This window comes from Barbus barbus, assembly GCF_936440315.1.
Source record: "Barbus barbus genome assembly, chromosome: 22".
NCBI lineage: Eukaryota > Metazoa > Chordata > Actinopteri > Cypriniformes > Cyprinidae > Barbus > Barbus barbus.
The window spans coordinates 16,464,183-16,487,739 of record NC_136750.1 but is presented as its reverse complement, the minus strand read 5'-3'; the positions used below and the strand labels follow the sequence as shown (position 1 = coordinate 16,487,739).

Below are 23,557 nucleotides of genomic sequence, written 5' to 3'. Positions count from 1 at the left end.
ACGAACATTGACGCCCTCCACAAAGAGGGTAAGTCACAGAGGGTCATTACTGAAAGGTGTGGCTGTTTACAGAGTGCTGTATCAAAGCATATTAAATGCAAAGTTGACTGGAAGGAAGAATTTGGGTACACTGTAAAAAATGATCGTGATTTTAACGGTAAAAAACTGTGAAAATGCTACGGTAAAAACCTGTTACATGGTTAACGGAAAGTTCCTGTAAAATTTATAGGGAAAAACCGTAAACTGACGTTCCCAGAATTCCCTGCATTCCATTTCAAATTCTGTTTGAATTTGACGTTTTTTTCTTTGAAATAACTGTTTCTTCTTAGTTTTTTCTTATCGGTTATGTTTATTAGGGTTGTATGTTACATCTAATGTTGTTCAATTAATGTTTATAGCATATTTCAGTTTAATGAGTCTCACCATGATGGTGTTTAGTGCTTGTGTGAATGACACTGTGCACCTTCTGTATATGCTATTGTTTAAAAGTTGCTTGTGATGGGTTTTGGCTCATCATGTGACTTTCTCATCATCACCTGCATTTGGTGGTTATCAGTGTATTTCAAAGGAACAAAACAGATTTCAGTACTTTAATAGGTTGATATATTAAGTTTATATCAGTTAAAGAAATTACGGTATTTAACTGTAAATTTAAGTCAAAACCGTAAAACCTAAAATGTTGCTACCGTATTTTTTACGGTAGAATTCTGGTAACCACAGCTGCCAGTTTTTTTCTGTAAATTTTACGGATTTTTTTTTACAGTGTAGGAAAAGGTGCACAAGCAACAGGGATGACCGCAAGCTTGAGAATACTGTCAAGCAAAGCTGATTCAAACACTTGGGAGTGGACTGAAGTTGGAGTCAGTGCATCAAGAGTCACCACACTCAGACGTCTTCAGGAAAAGGGCTACCAAGCTACTTCTGAACCAGAGACAACGTCAGAAGCGTCTTACCTGGGTTGTGGAGAAAAAGAACTGGACTGTTGCTCAGTGGTCCAAAGTCCTCTTTTCAGATGAAAGTAAATTTTGCATTTCATTTGGAAATCAAGGTCCCAGAGTCTGGAGGAAGACTGGAGAGGCACAGAATCCATGTTGCTTGAAGTCCAGTGTGAAGTTTCCACAGTCAGTGATGATTTGGGCTGCCATGTCATCTGCTGGTGTTGGTCCACTGTGTTTTCTGAAGTTCACAGTCAACGCAGCCATCTACCAGGAAATTTTAGAGCACTTCATGCTTCCTTCTGCTGACAAGCTTTATGGAGATGCTGATTTCATTTTCCAGCAGGACTTGGCACCTGCCCACACTGCCAAAGGTACCAAAAGCTGGTTCAATGACCATGGTGTTACTGTGCTTGATTGGCCAGCAAACTCACCTGACCTGAACCCCATAGAGAATCTATGGAGTATTGTCAAGAGGAAGATGAGAGACACCAGACCCAACAATGCAGATGACCTGAAGGCCGCTATCAAAGCAACCTGGGCTTCCATTACACCGGCGCAGTGCCACAGGCTGATTGCCTCCATGCCACGCCGCATTGATGCAGTAATTCATGCAAAAAGAGGCCCAACCAAGTATTGAGTGCATAGAAATTAACAAAGCCTGACATTTCTGTTTAAAATATCCTTTTTTTTATTGATCTTATGTAATATTCTAATTTTCAGAGACACTGAATTTTGTGTTTTCATTACCTGTAAGCCATAATGAATGAATGAATGAAGGAATGATGCATTTATATACCGCTTTATTGTGTATTGCTGTACACCCAAAGCACTTTACAATCATGAGGGGGGGTCTCTCCTCAACCACCACCAGTGTGCAGCATCCACTTGGATGATGCGACGGCAGCCACAGTACAACGGCGCCAGTGCGCTCACCACACACCAGCTATTGGTGGAGAGCAGAGAGAGTCATAGAGCCAATCAATTGAATGCGGATTATTAGGATGCCATGATAGACAAAGGCCAGTAGAGGGAATTTGGCCAGGACACCGGGGTTACACCCCTACTCTTTACGAGAAGTGCCATGGGATTTTTAATGACCACAGAAAGTCAGGACCTCGGTTTAACGTCTCATCCGAAAGACGGAATAATAGACGGATAATCATCAAAATTTCAAGAAATAAAGGCTTGATTTCACTCTATGTGTAATGAATCTATATAATATCTGGGTTTCACTTTCTGAAATGAGTGACAAAAAATATTGACCTTTTTCATGATATTCTAATTTTTTTTAGATGTTCCTGTAGATTGCACGATTGTACTCTTTCTTCACTCTTACTTTAAGTGTGTTTCAAACATGCACTACAGATTGAACCACATAATACAAAACCCTGTGACACTGAAACAAAAACAGGCAGCACAATGGTTCAGTATTTTATGCATTTCTCTTTTCTTTGTATGGCCAGACTTCACAGACTTGTTGTGTCCAGATGACTTTAAACATGCCCTCTGGATGGAGAGCTGGTGAAGAATAATTGGACACCTGTCTGCTCTAACGGTTCAGAAAGAGGCAGATGGTCAGGCCCTTTTGGCTGGGAATGTATAATACAATATAATAAAACCAGCTGTGACTTGTATACCCAGAGCCCGTCGCTAGGCGAGAATGATTTTCAGCTTCACGATGCATGCGTGTATGCATGTCTGTGTTTACTCAGCCCCGAAGACGTTAATAGAAGTTCAGTAGGGAAAAGAGGCAAGTATTAGTCACTCACCACTTGAGGAAATGGACTCTTTTGTTCCCCTGAAGCACGGCAAAACCGAACGGGGTGAAGGCGAGGAAAGCCGGGTTACCAGATACATCCTGTGATTAACAACGACAGAGGAGGATCACATCACGTTAATTTCTCAACAAGCAGACACTGAGCAGGAAGACTCAATACAGCACAATATAGAATGATCTTAATCAAACCTTCACACTTTTGTTTTGTTTTCAGGGTTGCTTAATCTAATGTTCAGCAGCAAAATGGGCAGTTTTGGGCTTTTACTGTTGAGAGTACTGGCAATAGACGTTTCACAAACTGGAGACAAAAAACACTCACTGAAAGAAAAAGTTTCTTAGAGCACTATTTTCATGGCCTTGCTGCAATTTCCCCATTCATTTTCCATAAATCTGCAGAATATATACAAAGATGTAACGAAAATATATAAAACTACTGACTATAAGTTCAACTAAATTAAGTCTATTTTTATAAGCATTCTTGTATATGGTTGATGCAAAAAAATATATTAATATACACTGATGGTCAAAAATTTGAAGTGGTAGGATTTTTAATGTTTCTGAAAGAAGTCTCATGAGAATGAGAATGAGCTTTATTAGTCAGGTGTGTTTACACGTACAAGGAATTTGTTATAGTGACAGAAGCTCCACAGTGCAACAGAAAGACAGCAACAGGACAGGGCACAGATAATAAAATAATAATATACAAATAGGCTATGTACAAATAGAATGTACATGCTCAATAAGGCTCCATTTATTTCAACAAAGACAAAAAAACTGAAATATCACACTATATTATTAAATTTTGAAATAACGGTTTCTGTTTTAATATATATTCAAATGTCATTTTTTCCTGTGATGGCAATGCTGAATTTTCAGCCTTCAAGTTCACATCATCTTTCAGAAATCATTCTAATATGCTGATTTGCCTCTAAAATAACATTTCTTATTTACTTTCATGTTGAAAACGGTTATGCTGCTTAAAATTTTATGGACACTGTGAAAAAGAACAGCATTTATTTGAAATAGAAATCCTTTGTAACATAATTATTGTCTTTGTCACTTTTGATCATTCAATCTCTCTTAAGGATTGTGGGTAGTTAAATAAATCACAAGGAACTAAGTAATTAAACTTTTTTTATATGTGACTTGAGGCTTCTAGAGATTTTCAGCATCTAAATGGGAATCTTTTCTGTGTTTCCTGAACATTCTGACATTATAAAAGGGTACTTCGTTCATAAAAGTTTGAGAAACTTTTACACAATAGCTTTTGGATGAAAGCTGTAAATGTGTCAGATATAGTCATCTAACCTTGCACGGATGAGGATCCACGCCGTATGTTTCAAGCATTTGTGCTTTGTGCAGGAACTTCAGCTCAGCTGTTTCTGGAGTTTGACCTCTGCAACATTAAAACACCATCTGTGTCATTCAATGGTGGAACAACCACAGCAACAGCACAGCAGAGTCACCAATTACATTTCAGAACTGATACCCTGGTATTGGACTGAATCCACATTCTAGTGATTTTGTAGTCAACATATCCTGCAAAGTGGACATTTGCTATAACTTAAAAAAGGCATCTGAAACAAAATGCTAATTTGAATATGAAATGCATCTATTTTGATACTTTACACTTGAATAGAAAGCAAAACCAAACCAACCAGACGGTTCAAGTATCATCACTCCAGGAAACCTCTTACCAGTTCATGTTTTATTCAGCACTGGCCATTTAACATTCAAGAGCTTAATGTAACAAGACAGCCTGGCTTGTATTTCAATGCAAATCAAAGAAGAAAAGCGACCCTTAACACTGTGAGAAAGCGATTGCTTACAGACTCGAGGACTGATTTACTGGATCATTTCGGAGCATCGTTCTACATTCCCAACAGTTTCCATAATTGGACTGATGGGCCAGCTCTGGTCATAGAACGGTCACACCACGAGAGGGCAGTAGTAATCATGCTCCTGTTTGGTGGATCATCTAGTTTGGTGTGACCATAAATTCCAAAGTGTAGATGTCACAACGTCTTATTTTCATGTGCTGTCCATATAAGAATAGTCAACTGCTTCTAAAGACAAATTACAATCCTGCAAGTAATTAATAGACTAAAACCAACACTAAACCCATGATTGTTTGGCAGTTTAACAGTTTACATTTAGCTGACGCTTTTATCCAAAGCGACTTACAATTGCTATATATGTCAGAGGTCGCACGCCTCTGGAGCAACTAGGGGTTAAGTGTCTTGCTCAGGGACACATTGGTGTCTCACAGTGGATTCGAACCCGGGTCTCTCACACCAAAGGCATGTGTCTTATCCACTGCGCCATCACCACCCCCAGTGTATCATTCGTTGGGCTATTATGTTTGGACTTGCTCATGTAAACTTGGAAAGAAAGTACTGCTTGGTCAATGATGGCCTACGGCTTTGTGCCATATTAAAATGACATCAGTTCTGACCTACAATACTGGGGACCAAGACTTCACACTAATTGTGTGATCGAGTGTGTGAATGCATCTTTGTGAGAGAAATAAACAAAAAGATGAAAAGATCATTTCAGCACCTCAAATGAGTGCACAAGGTCAACTAAACAGGTCTTTATGTCTAGTTAACTTGCACATACAGTCTAGCAATGGATGAAGCATTAAAAACTAAATCAAACTTTGTGGTAAAAGTTTACAATAAGGTTAAATATTTATGGATAAATATGTTCATTTCTACACACAATACCCTTCAAAAGTTTGGGGTCAGTAATTTTTTTAAATAAATATCAATATGAAAAAAATATAAATGGTTTCCACAAAAACAAAGCAGAATGGCAGTTTTTAACTGATAATAATAAGAAATGTTTCTTGCACAGCAAATCAGCATATTAGAATGATTTCTGAAGGATCATGTGACACTGAAGACTGGAGTAATGGTGCTGAAAATTCAGCTTTGCCATCACAGGAATAAATTGCTTTTTAAAATATATATTCAAATATAAAATTTGTTATTTTAAATTCTAATAATATTTTAAATACTACTGTTTTACCACATTTTTGCAATAAAAGCAGTTTTAGAGAACATGAAAACCTTACAGAAAAATCTAACAGACCCCAAACTTTTGAATGGTAGTGTATATTATTACATTTTCAACATTTTAAGTTGTATAAATTAACATTAATGTATTAAATATGAACATCAATTAATAATAAACAATAGCATGTTTATAACAAAATATAACCTAAAAAATAAATGTCTTTCATTGTAGTTCATGACACCCAATGCCTTAATGTTACCAAAATGAACCTAAGTGTCACTGAAAACTTCAAATGTCAGAATAAAGACAAAAAAAAATGTTAAATTAAATAACTCAATTATTTACATTAGGACACGCACACTAAGTAAATCTGATAGCAGATAACAGAACTGTACAGAAATATACAAAAAGCAGAGAGAAGGGAATTCTTAAGAGACATTTCAATAATTCCTGAGCCATACATAAAGAAAAAGGAGGGGAAAGGTTACACTTACATTAACTCTGTCTTGTGAATCTCTGCAATCCTTCTTTCCAGCTTCTCCGAGTGCTTGGGGAAGAACTGGAACTTGGAGCTGTAGCCCTCTGGATGCTTTCCTGGGTCGTAGTCTCCAATCTCAGCTGCAAAGTAGTCATAAAAATCAATCTTTCATCATGCTACCGTGTTACTCAGACGCATTTTAGTTGACATGTGGGCATGTTAACATGTTGTCTTAATGAATATCCTCTGTGAGAGGAAGTGTTGGGAGCCATATGTTCTCTTAGTAGGCAGGATGTGGGGTTTTGTGGATTAGCATACAAGTAATAGCATTTTCAATATGCCGTTTGCTTCTGCACTTGGTACCCATAAGTCCTGACCAATGTCTGTGCTCTGAGGTGATGGAACAGTGCATCTTTAATTCAAAAGTGTCATCCAAAACATGCCCCTGACCAACCTGTCAAAGAACATTACTGTGCTTCCTGTCCTTAGAGCCACTATATTCCCTTCTCATGTGACTGAATCTCAAACATCTCTGTAGACTTGAAAATAATGTTGGAACTTCAAGGAAAAAAGTGTGCAAAATTAAAACTCTAACAAAACTGAATTTTCAGTTGCCTTTACTCCAGTCTTCAGTGTCACATGATCCTTCAGAAATCCTCTAATATGCTGATTTGTGGCTCTACAAACGTTTCTTATAATTATCAATGTTGAAAACAGTTGTGTTGCATAATATTTCTGTATCCTGATACTTTTCAGTTCATCAGGACACCTTGAAGAATAGAAGTTGCATCTTTCTTGAACTTCTTAATGGTAGTCATCACGCAGATTTTATATTAGATATTCGAGGGTCACAGTTCATTCTACGTTACCTTGTAAGATGTAAGCTGCCAACATGGCAGCGTCGGACGTTTTGCAGAGGAGACGACCATGGTACAGATCTCTTTTGATCTGCAGGAAGACAAGATACCTGCAACCAGGGTACAGAGTGAGAAAATACCTCATGCATTCCATTATCCTTCACATTTTTGTTGGACTATGTAAATAAATGTTAAATGTCAAGCTATTTGTCTGTAATGATGAGGGCTGATAATGATGGACAAAGAGGTGCTATGTGAAACTTCACAGTAGGAGAAAAAAATGTATGTGGATTCAACACTCTCTCAAAACATGCTGAATATTTCTCTTTGATTTGGTTCAAATGAGCTCCCTGAATGAATTGAGAACAGGATTGTTGTTTTTGGGAAGAGATGCCCAAAGCAGACTGCTGTGTCAAAAACTGTCAAATTGGGGAAAAGAGAGTCTTCAGCAGTCAAAAACACTGCAAAACTCAAACGTCTTTGTCCCTGGACCTAACATCTGTCTCACAGCGGTATAATGTTATAAACACAGATGCTACTTTTTATAATTATGGATTTAGAGCTCATAGATTAGATTTTAATGGAATGGAAAGAGTACATTCAAAACATTTACATACTATTTGCTTTATGTGATGAAAAACTTCTTTGTGGCACAGTTACATAAAGACAAGAGCTTCCTCATGCACCAGTGTCACATTTTCTATTCATAAATCAATCCAGTCCCAATCTGGTACTTGGCTCTTCTCACCTTCAGTGCAACAGATGTCCCATGAGTAAAGAGCGACATGCTTGTCTTTAACTTCTCAAAGTAGGCCAGCCCAGCTAGAGCTAGCTTTTCACTTAAGAGGCCATAGGAGCTAAAAATGCAATTATGTTCCCTGAATTCTCTCTAGGTGACAGCAGCTAAATGGCAATTTCTGTAGCCACCAGTCAATTTCTGGCCTACATATCGGCTTCCTTCTTTAGCTGTAACCTGCCATTTATGGAAACACACTCTATGTGTTAGTGTCATTTGGTTCTGGAGAAGGACAAGCCAAATATAGGAACAGCTAAATGGCAAAGTATTGGGCTGAGATGCTTGTTTTTGCTCTGTGGAATATGCACTCTACTCAAGTTATTTTCCAATAATCCAACAAACACAGAAACTGGACACATATTACTAACACGAACATAATACTAAATCACTAAATCAGGGAGTTGTTATAATTAAGTGTCATTTTTATGCTTGTAAGTTTAAAATGTAAAGAAAATGGTAGAAATGATATTAAATATCAGTACAGTACATAAAAAGTATATATTAAAAAAATTATGAAATTAAGGAAAAATTAGGAAAAGTTAAAATTTGTCTGAATTGTTCTTTTGTTTGAAGAAACTATAACAATATAAATTCAAAACAAATGTTAAAAAATATAGCATATCATTAGCATCATTTAGATATAATATGACAACTTACAATGCATGATGTGATGTTAAATAATGAATGGATCATGTGCTGCTTTGCTATATTGCTAAGATGCATTTTGGGCATGAGTGACTTGTTTGCCATGGAAATTAAGCTAATGACATATTTGTGCATGGTGTTGAGCAATAATCTCTTCTTAAAACCTGAGAATTTCCAAACACGGAAAAACTCAGCATGGATTTACTGTGGAATTATGAATGGCAGAAGAAAGCGCAGAGAGACAGAATCACTTTTCTCTCTCATATAGAGACAAAAGCTGCGACACAGCTGCGACACCCTTGCTTGAGGTGGATACATTTCTTTCTCTTACAGGGACTATGCTAATTCTTCCATTCACTCCTTTTCTTTCAGATAATCCCTCTATTTCTCAGCCATATCCCTCATTAGTCTCTCTGCTCCTTCTGTCTACCTGCCTCTCTCTCATCTAATTTCCTGTCTTCAACTCTATGGTCATTCTCTTGTTTCACATCTCTTTCCAGCTTCTCCTCTCATTTCAGCGTGAGTTATTACTTTGTGTTCCCCACAAGAATTTCATTTCACAGTACAGTAAACACTAGCATCTCCCCCTACTCCACACATCAATCTATACCTGAACAAACTGCGAAGTGCTCACATGTCAAAGTATTTAATGTCTGCTACTTATATGTACAAACTATCATTAATGCAACCTCTCATTAGGTTATAAGAAGTATCAAAAGATCTCGTTTCAGGTCAAGTTTGTGAATTTCTGGGTGACCTCATTGCAGACTGATCAAGAGGGGATGAAAGAGGTCGAGAGAGACACTGTGATGCCAGCCAAGACTTTGCTTGCTAGAGGCTAATCATGTATCATTCAGAGGAATCTGTTAGGAGTCACTGACCATACATCGTTCCTTAGCGGTGAGGGAGAAATAGCTTTGAATCTTGAGAGTAACAGCAAGATAAGAGTCATATAGGCACTTGTATATGTTTAGAGTTTTTTAAAGTGGTCATGAACTAAGAAATCAAAATTTAAGCAGGTAATTTTACTATAAAAACAGCCTGTAAGTCCCAGAACTCAAAACTTTCTCAGTCTAAAAGCAGCTTATATTGAAGCCAATCTGCCAAAACGACAGCTTGTGAAATGTAAAACTCTATGGATAGTGTGGATAAGCACCACCTCCGCAGAAGATGATCAACGCCTGCTTCTACATCACTGCCTGTTTAGCTCCACCCACATATTTGTGCATGTAGTGTAAATAACGAGAGAGTGCTTATCCACACTATTACACACTAATGATAAAATTTTTAAGTTTTCTTTCTAAACATTTGTTATGTTATCTATGTTATATTGTGAATAAAATATTGGCTCATGTGATTTGAAATTCTTTTAGCTTTCATTGTATTCAAATTTAAAAAATGTCCCAACATTTCCGGAATTCAGGTTGTAATTATGGTTTATAAACATTCATTTAAACATTATGCACTTTTTTCAAAGATAGTAGTGTTATTTTATTGCTTTGAAGAAACGTGCATTGGTAATATTTTGCTAGATGAGTCCTCTTGTGGCCTCAGGAGAGAAGCCTAAAGCCCCCCCCCCCCCCCCCCCCCCCAACTACAATTATACCTTTTAAATTCTAATATAATTCGAATATTGATAATATTTAAGTAGAAAATTTGAATTTAGCTTTTCAGCCACTTTGACAGCCCTACTGCCTTCCTTCTGATCCCAACATTAGGAAAGAGTGGATTAATTATTTTTAATGAAGATCCAGACCATAACAGTAAAAACTTGGTCCTTTGTTCACTTCATTTTACCACGGATTTGTTTAAAAACAAGGCACAATTCGACACAAGATTTTCAAAAAGATTGAAACTGAAATATGATACTGGATACGACAGTAATATCGCACCAAACAAGTGTGAGTAACTTTTTATTACGTGATCACTATTGCTTTGTCTGTTATTACAGATCATTTGTACTGATATGTACAGGCATTTATGCGTTTTTAACTGAAACCACAGCAGTGTCCATCTGTGAAGGATGTAGGCTGTCAAACATACACAACTATTAGCCAATCATAGCGATGGGCGTTTACTTCCGAGTCTACAGTCCGCCTATTACTTCTAAATTATGATGTTTTTTCATGTAAAAATCTTGATAACATTACAATTGGATCTCAGACAACAAGCACTTAATATGTTCTGACTAGTTGTTAGGATATCAGACAAAACGGCTATCTTCTGACAGGATCTGGTGTCTGGGGATGGATCTAATATTTCTGGCTTAGAGACTTAGATCTAACCATCACAGAGCTTATTTTCTACAAAAACCCAAATGCAAAAACCCATGGAAAAATCCTTTTGGATCAATTGGATCCTTTTGGATTTTTGGGGCAAGGTAATTAGTGTGACGCTAATTTATGGGTTGGCCAACAAAAGTACATCATCAATGCAGCACTCTATAGCAAACTGGCCATATTGGGCAAAAAAGAAGCACATGTTTCAAAGCCAGTATAAAGGAAAGTTGAATGGCTTTCTGGTGCTGCCAAACATCTGTTGCCGTTTGGTTTGAAATGCTTAATCCAAGCAGAGCTTTAGGCCTACTCTTAAAGGAATCCTATCCTTTTATGCGAGAAACTAAGCCAGCACTGTAATCAGGTGCCATTTAATCATGTGACTTAGGTACTGAATGCAAAAAGCAGAATCTTTTCATTGTTGCAGCTCATACCTGGTGATCTCCTCCTTTAGAGCAGCAGGATCTGGTGGGTAGAACTTTACCCGCAGACACATGGTGAATGGAGGTTGTGCTGTGTGGAGAAAATTAACATAGTTGAGAACCACTGTCTCAATCAGTAAACTTAATCTGATTTAGCCTTAATATAATACATATACACACTGTGTACTGTAATGCCTTAATCAAAACATCTTTAAAAACAAGTTTACTTGAGAAGCAAGATTGCATCACACTTTACGCTATTTTGCAATATGTATGAATATGCAATATTACTTGTTTTCAGAGAATATATCCTGAATTAAGTTTACATTTCTTATCCCACTGACATTTTTTTCCTGGTGTTTAAACATAGATCTAACACTTAATTTTGAGATGTTTATAATTAAAATAGTTTTAAACAAAAGATTAACACAATATTGAGAGGTTCATAACTAAAATATCAGGAAGTAAGAATAGGGATAAGAAAAAAATGAAATTGAATATATATTGCACTTTGTATACAGTAATTTGTAACTGTGTTTCAATACTATAATAAAATATTTTGGAGAATTAATAGTAAAACTGAATTCTCACTGTTTATGCCTTTTAGTTTCAATTGGACCCCAAAGTACAAATTACGCAGGTCAAACAAAATCTGCTGCTGCTGAATTTAACATTTAACAACTTTCAACAGACTACAGTTTCACATCTTGTGAAGTCAGGAAAATTATGATTAAACAGAGTGTTTGTTTATAATGAAAGTAACTTTAATGAGAAACTCTCCACTGTTTCAGAAATTCAACTGTGTGTGTTTTGATTTTTACTTTTAAGTAGCAAGTACAATTAAATGTGGAAACTGTTTTTTTACTTTTAAAATTTCTCTGTACATTCTACAATTATGTGAAAACAAACCTTATCTTATGCAGTTTTGCTTCTCAGGTAGATGTATCTTGCTTCAAGGATGGAAAAAACAATCCTTAAGAAAGGTGTTTTTGCAGTAGTTTGTTTGAGATCAGAACCATACAAAGTGAGTGTTGAGTAAAGCTCTGTTCATACCAAAGACGATAGCTATAATCATAATTATAAAACTGTGTGTTGGTCTGGATGCTAATATAAAAGTTTAACACAAGGTTTCCAGACCCACTGCATGTCAGAACAACATCATCACTTCATCAAATGACAGCTCCTATTTGAGATTGCACCATTTCTAAATGTATAGTACCCATGAATCCCATAAGCATGCTTCATTACGGTCACCATAGTACTGTTGTTTTTTAATCGCTCCATTATGGCAGCTAGCCCACTATAAATAAGATCTGACTGATGATACTTACATTTCATCTGCTTAGAAATTGACTTGGTGTACTCCAACCAGTGCTAAAACAACAGAGGAGAGAGTTTTATTTCCACACACACACACACACACACACACACACACACACAAACACACACATATACTGACAGAGCACATGTACACACATATTACATCTATATTTCATCTAACACATAATTACACAGGAGCAGGTGGTCAGATTGTGTGGGTAGATGTAAAGAGATTTTATATCAGTGTGAGTGTGAGATGGGGGCAGGGTAGATATATTAATAATTTCATCTCATTTCTTTCTTCTCCGGAGCACATCAAACATTAGCACATCTTCGACGTCATGCTGAGATTCTATCACTGCTATTGTGTGCAGCTTCAGATAAGCCAAATCAGCCAAAGTAAGCCATTGGATTTGAGAAAAAGTATATTTGGGTCTTAGTGCCAGTAGGCTAATGTCTAGAAATAGCATCAGGCTAGATTCAATTTCAGATTATAGTGATCTAAAAGCTTTTTGGTAAAAATTTTCCCTGACACATGATCGTATTCTGGACTGTCAGCTAATCTGTGCCATATTTTGCCAACTAGGAACATACTAAAGGGAATTGTGGGCACTCTGTAGACGCTAAGGTTGTCCCAGTGTGTTGTCTACAGCAGACTAGCATCAGTTAGATGCCCTCATTATTATTTATGTCACTCAATGCGAAAAGCTCCCAAAGGGGGTCAGTCAAAAAGACAGACATGAAGAAACTCTAGAGTATGTGTATGTACAGCTTTGTCAGGTTTGCACTTAGTGAACACAGATCAGCACAGATCTCTAATTCTAGAGATAGACAGTGTTTCCTTACAGGAGCTATACAGAATGTTCATCTAGAATCTTTAAATGTTTTATATACATTTAATAATTTGTTAGTATAAAATGTATTTTTAACATTTGAAACAGTGTTGTTATCGTTAACTAAAGCTATAAAAATCCTTAATTGAAATAAAGCTGAAATAAAATATTAGATTATATGAATATTGATGAAATAAACAAATATAACATGAAAAACGTAAACCTAAATTAGAAAAGTAGAAATTAGAAATGTTGCCTTGGCACCTAACTGATATAAAATAAGTAGAAGTACTAAAATTGTTATAACTAAAATAAAAAATATCAGGCTAAACATCAGGCTAAAGAAATTCCAAGTATTTAAACATTTAAAAAAAATTATATAACATGTCATGTTTTAACATTTGAAGCAGTGTTGTTATTGTTAACTAAAACAATTAAAATTTCTGTTCATTGAAATAAGCTGAACTAAAATAGAATATTAAATAATGAAATAAACAAATATTAGATTAAAAATGAAAGTAGAAATTAGAAATGTCGCTTTGGCAACTAATTGATGTAAAATAAGTTGAAGATGAAGTGCTAAAATAACTAAATCGGAAATAAAAAATAATTTAAAGCTAAATAGAAATATTGTAAAAACTTGTAAAAATGACAAAAGTGCTAGAAATTACTAAATAAAATGTAAATAAAAAATTAAAATATAAAAAGTTAATTCAAAATATTAATAGACACTAAGATAGTATATAACAATACTAAACTATTTTTAAAAATTATTTAAATACAGATGTTTTAGCAAGTTTTTTCACAAAAAATACAACCGCTGTCTACATATTAATACAGTATTGTGTGATCAGCAACAGTCTGGAAACCTTAAAAACAATTCTAATACCTCTAACAGCATTTCTTAATTTAATTAGATTCATTTGAAATTTACATTTTGGAAGCAAAGTGGCAACACATACTGATATATTGATTGCATGAAACATGCATGCCATTTTCTTAAAGTATAGGGCCACTGGAATGCTAGTCTGTTCCTCATTAAATCCTCACTGCACTGAAATTAACATGGAGAACATGCTCTCCTTTTGCTTATTGCAGATACATGTTTGTAAGAACATGACATAAATAATGGCAGATTTTTTATTTTTGTGTGAACTGGCCCTTTAAAGCAAACTCTATTAATTGGAGCCACATAAAGGTCTGAAGGCCTGCCCTCAAATGATTTACAGTTTTCAAAGCTGTCCTTCTAGAAGGTTCATTCCATCAATCATCAGTTCTGTCTCTTTTAGTGACACTCCCTGATTACTCCAGAATGACCCTCAAAGTCAGTCTGACTGCTGCAGGATCAATACAAACACAGCCTACCCATAACACACATGAATTCATCACATATTAGGAATCACAACCAATACGCTCTAAGAAATGAAAGGCACTTTGAGTATCCTGACACATGCAGTTTTCTCCTAATAAAAGGCTGTGGACACGAATGCTGAGATGATGAATCGGTGCTCTGCATTACCGTTGACCTTGGACTGTTTGATGCAAGCCACATGGTGAGACACTCACCCGTTGCTTATCCGGATCGACATATCTAATGCCAAAATAGTCCTTCTCCAGCAGGTTTAGATGGTGGCAGATGAGGTCGAACAAATACTGGCCTTTGGCATCCCTCTGAAAGACAAAGAGAAGAACAAATGATCAATAGGGCAGAAGTTTTTTATTTGTCTGGGTATGTTGTTTATTTTTGGACCAAAGAAAAATGTGGAAGAACTGAAGAAGACCAGCCAAACAGAACAAAAATTTAGTGATCTAGGGCTGAGGAGGAAAGCATAGGATTTTAATTACTATTACCCTGATAACAATTCCTTTGACTCCTATGAAGAGATTCTGTATATCAAATATTAATGCAAAGTGAGTCCTGCAATTTCCATTTCTTTCTCATGACCTTTTCTAGTCATATCATATGATTTTTTTTAATAATTACAGAGACTGTTGGTGATGCACTTCCATTTCTACTTGTGCCAGGTATCAAGTCGATATTAGTGTTTAGTGTACATGTCTGCAATAAAACCCACAACAAACAGACTGATTTTATCAAGGTGATGTTCAGCATGTTTTACTAAGCAGAGCAGAACTAAAAACATTTCAATTCCCTATAGAAATTGCCATGAATTTTTAAATGTATCACTAATTTCGTTGACTTTTCCAAGTTTGGAAATCGCACATGACTGTAGAAACCTGAGAGTCTGTCCAAATAAATGCACAAGAAGGAGAAATAGATGAGAAAGTTGATAGTTTAACAGTTTGTATGTGAGATCAAATGGTAGAGTCTCCATGGCATGTAGTACTATTTCATCATTATTTTGTTACACTTAATAGGCCATTTGCAAAGGGACACAAATTCTATACAATGTTCTTAGTTCTTTCATAGTCCCACTGAATATGTCTAGGCTGCAGTCTAAACTACTCCATATCTGTTTAACAGTTCAACTCTTCATACCTAGAGAAAATGAGTTGGGAGAAAGAAATAAGATTCCATAAACCTGAAGTCACTTTTTCTTTCTCAGCCCACCTCTAATACCACACTCATTTGCATTCGGAATCCATTTCCCCCTCAAACTAACAATATCACAGCCTTTCGCTTTTGCAGTATTGTTATTTTTTTCTGGAATTGTATGCGATCAGAGTTTGAATTGCAAACCAAAACAATTCACCCTCAGTAGCAAGTCTTCAGGCATGAGTGATTTATTCTGGATTAAGATTTACTGTAAGGATTTGGCAAGCCATATGCATCCAAGACAACTCATTTTGTTACACTGAGTTTGGGACAGTATGTGTACAGTAAATGTTCAGTCAAATGTATTACAGCTGATCAATGAGAATCACAGGAATTAAACTACTTTGTAATCAAAAGTCAAATTTGCATTTCTTTGAAATTTTAGGTTGCTCTTAACTGAATAGTTGCCCCTGTGAATCAGTGTTTACATGCAACCTAATAATCTGTTAATAATTTGACTATTAGCTTAATCTGAATGATATAGATTCGAATGGTGGTGTAGAATCTGTTAAAGAGAATTGTTGAAAAAATGTCATTATTTTTATTTTCTTTGCACACAAAAAGTATTCTCGTATAGCTTCATAACATTATGGTTGAACTATACTGATCATGTCACATGGACTATTTTAACAAATGTCCTTACTATGTTTCTGGACCTTGAACCTGGTAGTTGTGTTGATGTCTATGGAGGATCAGAAAGCTCTCGGATTTCATCTAAAATATCTTAATTTGTGCTCCGAAGATGAAAAAAGGATTTACGGGTTTGGAACAAGTAATTAATGACAATTTTCATTTATGGGTGAACTATCCCTTTAAAATAATACATTTATTTAGAATCTGTACATTAAGCACAGTCAGTAGAGCTTTGTCAGGGTAGCACCATATTTAATTTCTGACAAGAATGAAAACATAGCTGTGAGGGATAGAAGTATAGTGCATTCAATGCATTATTCATCTGACAAAACATCTTTCCCAAAATAACTTTCAGTACACAAACTCCCTCCACAAACAAGTTTTGAAAGTTGTGAGTCGTGAAAATTACATGATTCTAGACATTATACAGTGCAGGCCATTCTAAAAATTGTACATTTACCCCACACAGCCTCGTTTTCGTCAGCATAAAATTCAATATGGCATCTAACCCGGTCTACAGAAAGAACTGAGGTGAACGGTAACTCTCCAGCAAGCAGTATGTGTGATGTACCTCTCAATCACAAAACCAAACACCCCAAACACCAAACAACACCTTCAGTAATTTTTTTTCAGGCCCTTGTGTGGAGTATGAAAAGGGAAAAAAATTTAAATTTCAAACACAAAATACAGCATTTTCATCAGTGCAAACAGATTTGAAAGCCATTTCTGTTCTTAAATGCTGTTATGGAGGAGCCATTTCTGACATAATAACACATCTGACCTTACTTACTGACTTACTAGAGGTGTTAGTGAGGCCAGCAGGGGGTGCTCACCCTGTGGTCTGTGTGGGTCCTAACACCCCAGTATAGTGACGGGGACACTATACTGTAAAAAGCACCATCTTTCGGATGAGATGTTAAACCGAGGTCTTGACTCTCTGTGGTCACTAAAAATCCCATGGCTCTTCTCGTAAAGAGTAGGGGTGTAACCCCGGTGTCCTGGCCAAATTCCCTCCACTGGCCCTTATCAATCATGGCCTCCTAGTAATCCCCATCCATTTGATTGGCTCTATCACACTCTCCTCTCCACCTGTAGCTGATGTGTGGTGAGCGCACTGGCGCCGTTGTACTGTGGCTGCCGTCGCATCATCCAAGTGGATGCTGCACACTGGTGGTGGTTGAGGAGAGACCCCCACATGATTGTAAAGCGCTTTGGGTGTACGGCAATACACAAATGCGCTATATAAATGCATCATTCATTCATTCATTCATTCATACTAATGTAAGGCAAGGAGAAGGGCAGAAGAGACTCACACTGATTTGTTTACTCTTGGAAATAATTTTTTGTGTTTTAGGAGGAGCAACAGACATGGGAAGAGTCATTCTGTAGTGATGCCCGAGTCGAGTGACCATCTGACTGTGTGCACTGTGAGACACCCCAGCACTTAAGAGTGTCTTACACACACAAACCCACACACACACACATATACATAGACATACACACATACACACAGAGCCTGATATCATATTCTGCATCTCACAAAAATTGTCAGAAGACACATTACAGTTCTCATCTCAAGTTCTCTGTGTAACAATTATGAAAATCTTTCAGTAGAAAACTTTTATGGTTCTATTTCGGGTAAATGAGCAGATGGAGGGCAGTGGACCATGAGCGCATGCGTCTTGGCTGATGCCAAATAGAACATTCTGTGGGTGTCTAGAGACGGCTGGATAGCTGTATAACAGCCTTCACGCAAGACTGCTGGAACCCAACAAGACTACCAAGGGGGACAAAACAGGAGAAAGAGGTGCCCCTATTTGCGAACAGGTCAGAGATGCAGAGATGTACAAGTCTCCGCAAGCAGATAAGGTGAATCTTTATTATTATCATTAATGTGAGTATTAATAATAATAATAATAATAGTAATAAATCAATTATTATTATTATTATTATTATTATTATTATTATTATATACCTTCATAGACTAATAACAAACATTTATAATAAAAAAACTATAGTGTTACTACTACTATAGTACTACTAATATTATTATTATATAACATTTATTATATTTAAGAAATCCAATTAAATTATTATTATTATTATTATTATATAACATTTATTATATTTAAGAAATCCATTAATTTTATTATTATTATTATTATTATTATTATATAACATTTATTATATTTAAGAAATCCAATCAATTTATTATTATTATTATTATTATTATTATTATTATTACTACTATTATAGCACCTTCATATACTTTATAATAAATAAATAAATCAATCAATCAATCAATCAATCAATCAATAATTTTATTCCGGTCCTCACAAACTAATTTTCACAAAATAAATAAATCAAAAACATAATTAAATAATAAAATCAAACATTCAGAAAAAAATAAAATAATAATAAAAACTATTATTATTATTATTGTTATTATATAGTACCTTCTTAGACTTTATAATAATAACAAACATTCATAAAAAAGCAATAATAATACATATTACTATTATTACTACTACTAATACGCATGTATTATTATTATTATTATTATTATTATTATATTTATTATATTTAAGAAATCCAGTTAAATTATTATTGTTGTTATTATTGTTGTTGATCAGGATCCGCACATTAAAATCTTTATTTATTTTTATGTTGTATGCATGCCTAGGTTCTCCAAAGGTGCACTGATATTTTCTATCTTCAATTACTTCTACAATTGACCCTTCGCAGGGAGTTTGATTGACAGGTGATCTGACCAATCATAACACAGAATCTGCCATTTTTGCCCATCAAACAAACTAGAGAGGAGAGTGGATTACCGCTGGTGGACTTGAACTGAAAAAATAGTGTGTATTGACGTCTTTCCGTGGTTGAAACAAGATACCTTCTGATGTTCATTCATGTTTATTTCATGCTATAACTAGTAAAGAGGAAGAGATGATCGGTTCACGGGCCTGGACTAAGTCTTTGGCAAATAAATGTATACAGTATATTTATATATTACTGCGGACAGTAACGTTCACATAGCTCAGGGTGAGTTACATGTCAGCAGTCAGACAAAGGCCCAAAGGATTATGGGAGCGTGCAAACCCCTGTCACTTCTAAGCAGGTTCCCAACTGAAGGCCTATAATCCATTATGGCATGCCTGCTTACTAGACTAAGGGTAAAAGAGGCAAAGAAACTCAAGCCCACAACACACATACATGCTTCTTTCAAACTGAATGCGTAAAGCTATGGCGACTATGATTGAGCATTACTCACCAATTTTTATGAGAGATTTATGTTCTCCTTTTCACTTACACTGCCTCCCAATTTAGCCACTAAAGATGCTTTGAAAAAATTCCACTTCCCCAGCACACAAATAACAGCTGTAAGGAATGGTCTGAACGCACACACAGCTAACACCAGACTTCTTGACGCCGCATAGACGGCCCCCCCCCCTAAACCTCCTGAGATTAGAAAAACATATATTTTGGGTTTTCGAGAGCCCTTGTCATGTGGAGGAACCCCACATAGGAACCCCCCCCCCTGACTTCATGCAGTAAATTCAAAGACATATCGCAAAGGATGACGTTTTTACGGTCGACTCGAAATAGACAATTTCCAGACTTTCCAAACCAAAGACTTTTACGACCTCGCAACTATCAGCACATTCCTGAAAATGCGCGCCGTTTCTCTGTTGCGCTCCCTAAAACAGACAAAGGAATTCAACTGGTCCATGGTGCTATCTAACAAAGAGAGCCACACCCTGAAGGATTTTGTTTTAAAGAACAAAGTTAAACAAATTATACCCTGAAACAAAACACTATAGACAATATAGTTTATACATTAAAGGGTGTTTTTGTTTGTGACATTTATAAGCTGGTTGTGTGAACTTATGTAATCTTTTTTTCATGTAATCGTTTTTATATTCCTGATCACTAGTTGTTCATTTTCACATGATTAATATGTGTATTTAGAATTTAGGATCTGTTATCAATGTATCTAACCCAGTAATATCCTCTGTGGTCACGTGTATTTTTGGTGCATATCAAAATATAAGTGTTTGGTTTCTTTAGAAAGCCGTGGTTACAATAACGGATAGAAACTTGCTTGCAGTAATTTGTTTTATGTGATGAATAACTGACCAGATAATGTATGCAAAACACGCAGCTACGCAGGGCGGGGCTCCGCCCACAGAGACACTTGCGATTGGGCCACGCGCCAAAAGGGGGTGGACCCCAAATCGTCCCGTTAAAAACGGATACTCAACCATGTGAGTTGGAGTTGGAGGTTGAAAACAACAGGAGACCACGCACGCCTGCGAGTCTCTCGTTCTGCTCACGCTGCAAGCGCTTCAGGCCTCGAACATCACGGCGAAGGCATTGCACAGTGATCAAAGTTAAACCTCTAAGATCTGAGTAGGCTTCCTGAAACTTCTTCACGTCAGAACGAAGCCCGCCAACCACTGAAGAGCAACCGCGTCACACGACCAATCCGCACGCGATCCGTCTCAAGCGGAGCAAAGAACGGACTTCACCTTTGAACCGAAGGAAAGACTGAGTTCGATCGAAACAACGCAAACGACAAAGTAAGGCAAAATCTCTTTACTGACTGAAACCGGGACTCCTCTCTGTTGCTGTTTAAATATAGCATGGTTCTGTCTATGAGTGTCCTCAGGTCGAAAAGCTAGCATTAAAACCTAAGTCTCTCTCTCTTCAGATATAAACAACTCGCTCCCATTGCAACGTATGTGTGTGTTCATGTCTGTTTATGTTGTGTATTAATGTTGTGTTAGAATAGTGAATAAAACTTTGACTTTATTAAGAAATCTTTGTCTGTGTTATGTGATTTAACATGTCGTAACTATTTGCCAAAAAGATCGCGTTTTACCTACGCTCATTGAGCTAACTTAGCTAACTCAATTTAACTATTTGATTTATTTTAATCGTTGGCCACGAATGAAATAAACAACGTGTTAAAAGATAACTGCTGTTATTAATGCTTGCTGGACAAGTCGTTAACAAGGCATAAGTTGTACACAGCAGACTCAAGCACACACCATTCCAGTGCATGTTTTTACACGGAGGAGAGAGCAGAACACAAATATTTGTGGACCCAATTCATCATCTAACGGAGATGGCTGGACAACACTCATTGTTCATCAGGCTGAATGTGTAAGCAGCCACTTAGCCAGAGATAACACAAAGGCAAAATCATTTATCTTGGTTAATGAGAAGACTGTATTGGAAATAACAATGCTCTTTGTCAATAAAAGATCACACCTTTACCCCTACAAAAAACAGATGAGGGAGGCAGTTTCATGTTTGCCATCAATGTAGACCGCATAACAACTAAAAGCATTAAATCAAAGCATTTTCATTTCAATTTTAATTCAAGCATTCCTTTTTATTTCAATGGCAGTTGCTCAGCTGGTGCAGGACCATCTGGAATTTAAATGTGGTTTAAAAACAGCAACTTGGTCATAGTTACTCAGTGGACAGGCCACATAAGAGACTTCTTCCAAAAACCATTTGAAAAGTCAAAATCTGCTCAGGGGTAATTAAAAGTAGCAAATTATGCAAAAACTTATCTGTCATTGGAAAATTAAACAAACATTAATTGATAATTGCCATTAATCTTATACAACTGAGAAGATGAAACTACATTTGAAAATAAACCTTTCAAATCACCTTTCAAGTTCAGAAATATATATTATAATATTGGCATATGAGAGTCAAATTGGACTACAGGGACTCGTGAATCACCCATTTAATGGTTTATCTATCTATTGCCAAAATTATTATTAAATTATTGAATACAACTTCCGTTGAGAACCAATGTCAAATGATGTTCCCTAACATAGTGAAGTTTTTCAAATGGAAACAGTAAAATTATTTTTCCCGATCCTTTGATGATTAGAAAAGAACACCATTTATTCAAAATGAAAAATGTTCTATAACATTACAAATGTCTTTACAGTAACTTTTGATCAATTTAATGCATCTACTGATGACAAACTTTTGAACGTTAGTGTGTTAGCATTTGTGTATACTGTTTATGCTACTACAAGATTATTCCTTCATCAGTGTCTCTTCATAAACCTTTTCTCTCTCCCCAGCGTCCACTGGCTGTTTCCTGCAAACATTCTGTAATTGCAGGATCGATGGTATCATGAGACAGAGGAAATAAAACTTAATAAAGGGGGATAGGAAAATGTTGCTGATTAAACCTGATGTTGTATCTTAACTCTGTTGAGAGTGATGGACCAAACATCGACATATGCAGACTCAGAGCGCTCAAAGGTCCCTGCTGTTCCTGTAGGTTTAATTTCATTCATTCTATCACATGTGATAAATCCTAGACTTTCAGCAATAATCTGAAGAGACTCATCTTTAGAGAATCATTACTGAGTAAACAACATTAGTGCACATCGGCATTTCCCTTATAATCATAACACCATAAACACATTTACTCACAGCCATAATCATTTTTATTTCTCCACATGTACTTGACATCACTAGCCAGAAAAGTCCAGCTCAGTGCAACTGTCAGGAAATTAATTAGATATCATTATCTAGATATAGTTATATCATCTATAATGAAATTTAAAAAAAAAAGCAAATCTGAAATCAATGGCATGATAGAGTACAGTTTAATATCATTGTTTTCCCTCTCACTGGTTAGCACTCCAGATTACAGCAATCTTTCAGTTGATCTCTGAGTCTTAGAAGAATAAAATGTTGTTTTATAGCATCGTGGCACAATATAAAAGCTGATAAAAAATTGTAGGCTTATGTGTATGAATCACTAAGAAAAGTGTGGCTGCAAGCCAGAGGCTTTTTGTTTGGAGTTTCATTAGAAGATTGGCCGCTGGGGTTTGAATGAAGGCAGTGGGTAATGTAGCAGACTGAACTATAATTTCCAGTTTCACAGCCTTGAGCAACAACCAGAAGGTATAACAGATAAATTAATGAACTGAGAAAAAGAAAGAAAGAAAGAAAGAAAGAAA

General features: G+C 36.1%; 1 protein-coding gene across 2 annotated transcripts in view; it reads right to left on the bottom strand.

Annotated features, from left to right (window-relative positions):
- The window catches only part of LOC306888087 (FERM domain-containing protein 5-like), a 120,632-nt gene that overhangs the window by 21,365 nt on the left and 75,710 nt on the right, over positions 1-23,557 (bottom strand). Inside the window, exons 2-8 of one of the 2 annotated variants that reach the window (XM_079446227.1) lie at positions 14,927-15,031; positions 12,539-12,581; positions 11,220-11,298; positions 7,081-7,178; positions 6,228-6,351; positions 4,024-4,111; positions 2,708-2,796 (exon numbers count right to left, since the gene is read on the bottom strand). In XM_079446227.1, coding sequence (XP_079302353.1) covers positions 2,708-2,796; positions 4,024-4,111; positions 6,228-6,351; positions 7,081-7,178; positions 11,220-11,298; positions 12,539-12,581; positions 14,927-15,031 — 626 coding nt within the window. Of the gene's footprint in view, positions 1-2,707; positions 2,797-4,023; positions 4,112-6,227; positions 6,352-7,080; positions 7,179-11,219; positions 11,299-12,116; positions 12,251-12,538; positions 12,582-14,926; positions 15,032-23,557 lie in introns of those variants that run through there. The other variant, XM_079446228.1, reaches the window with a different exon arrangement.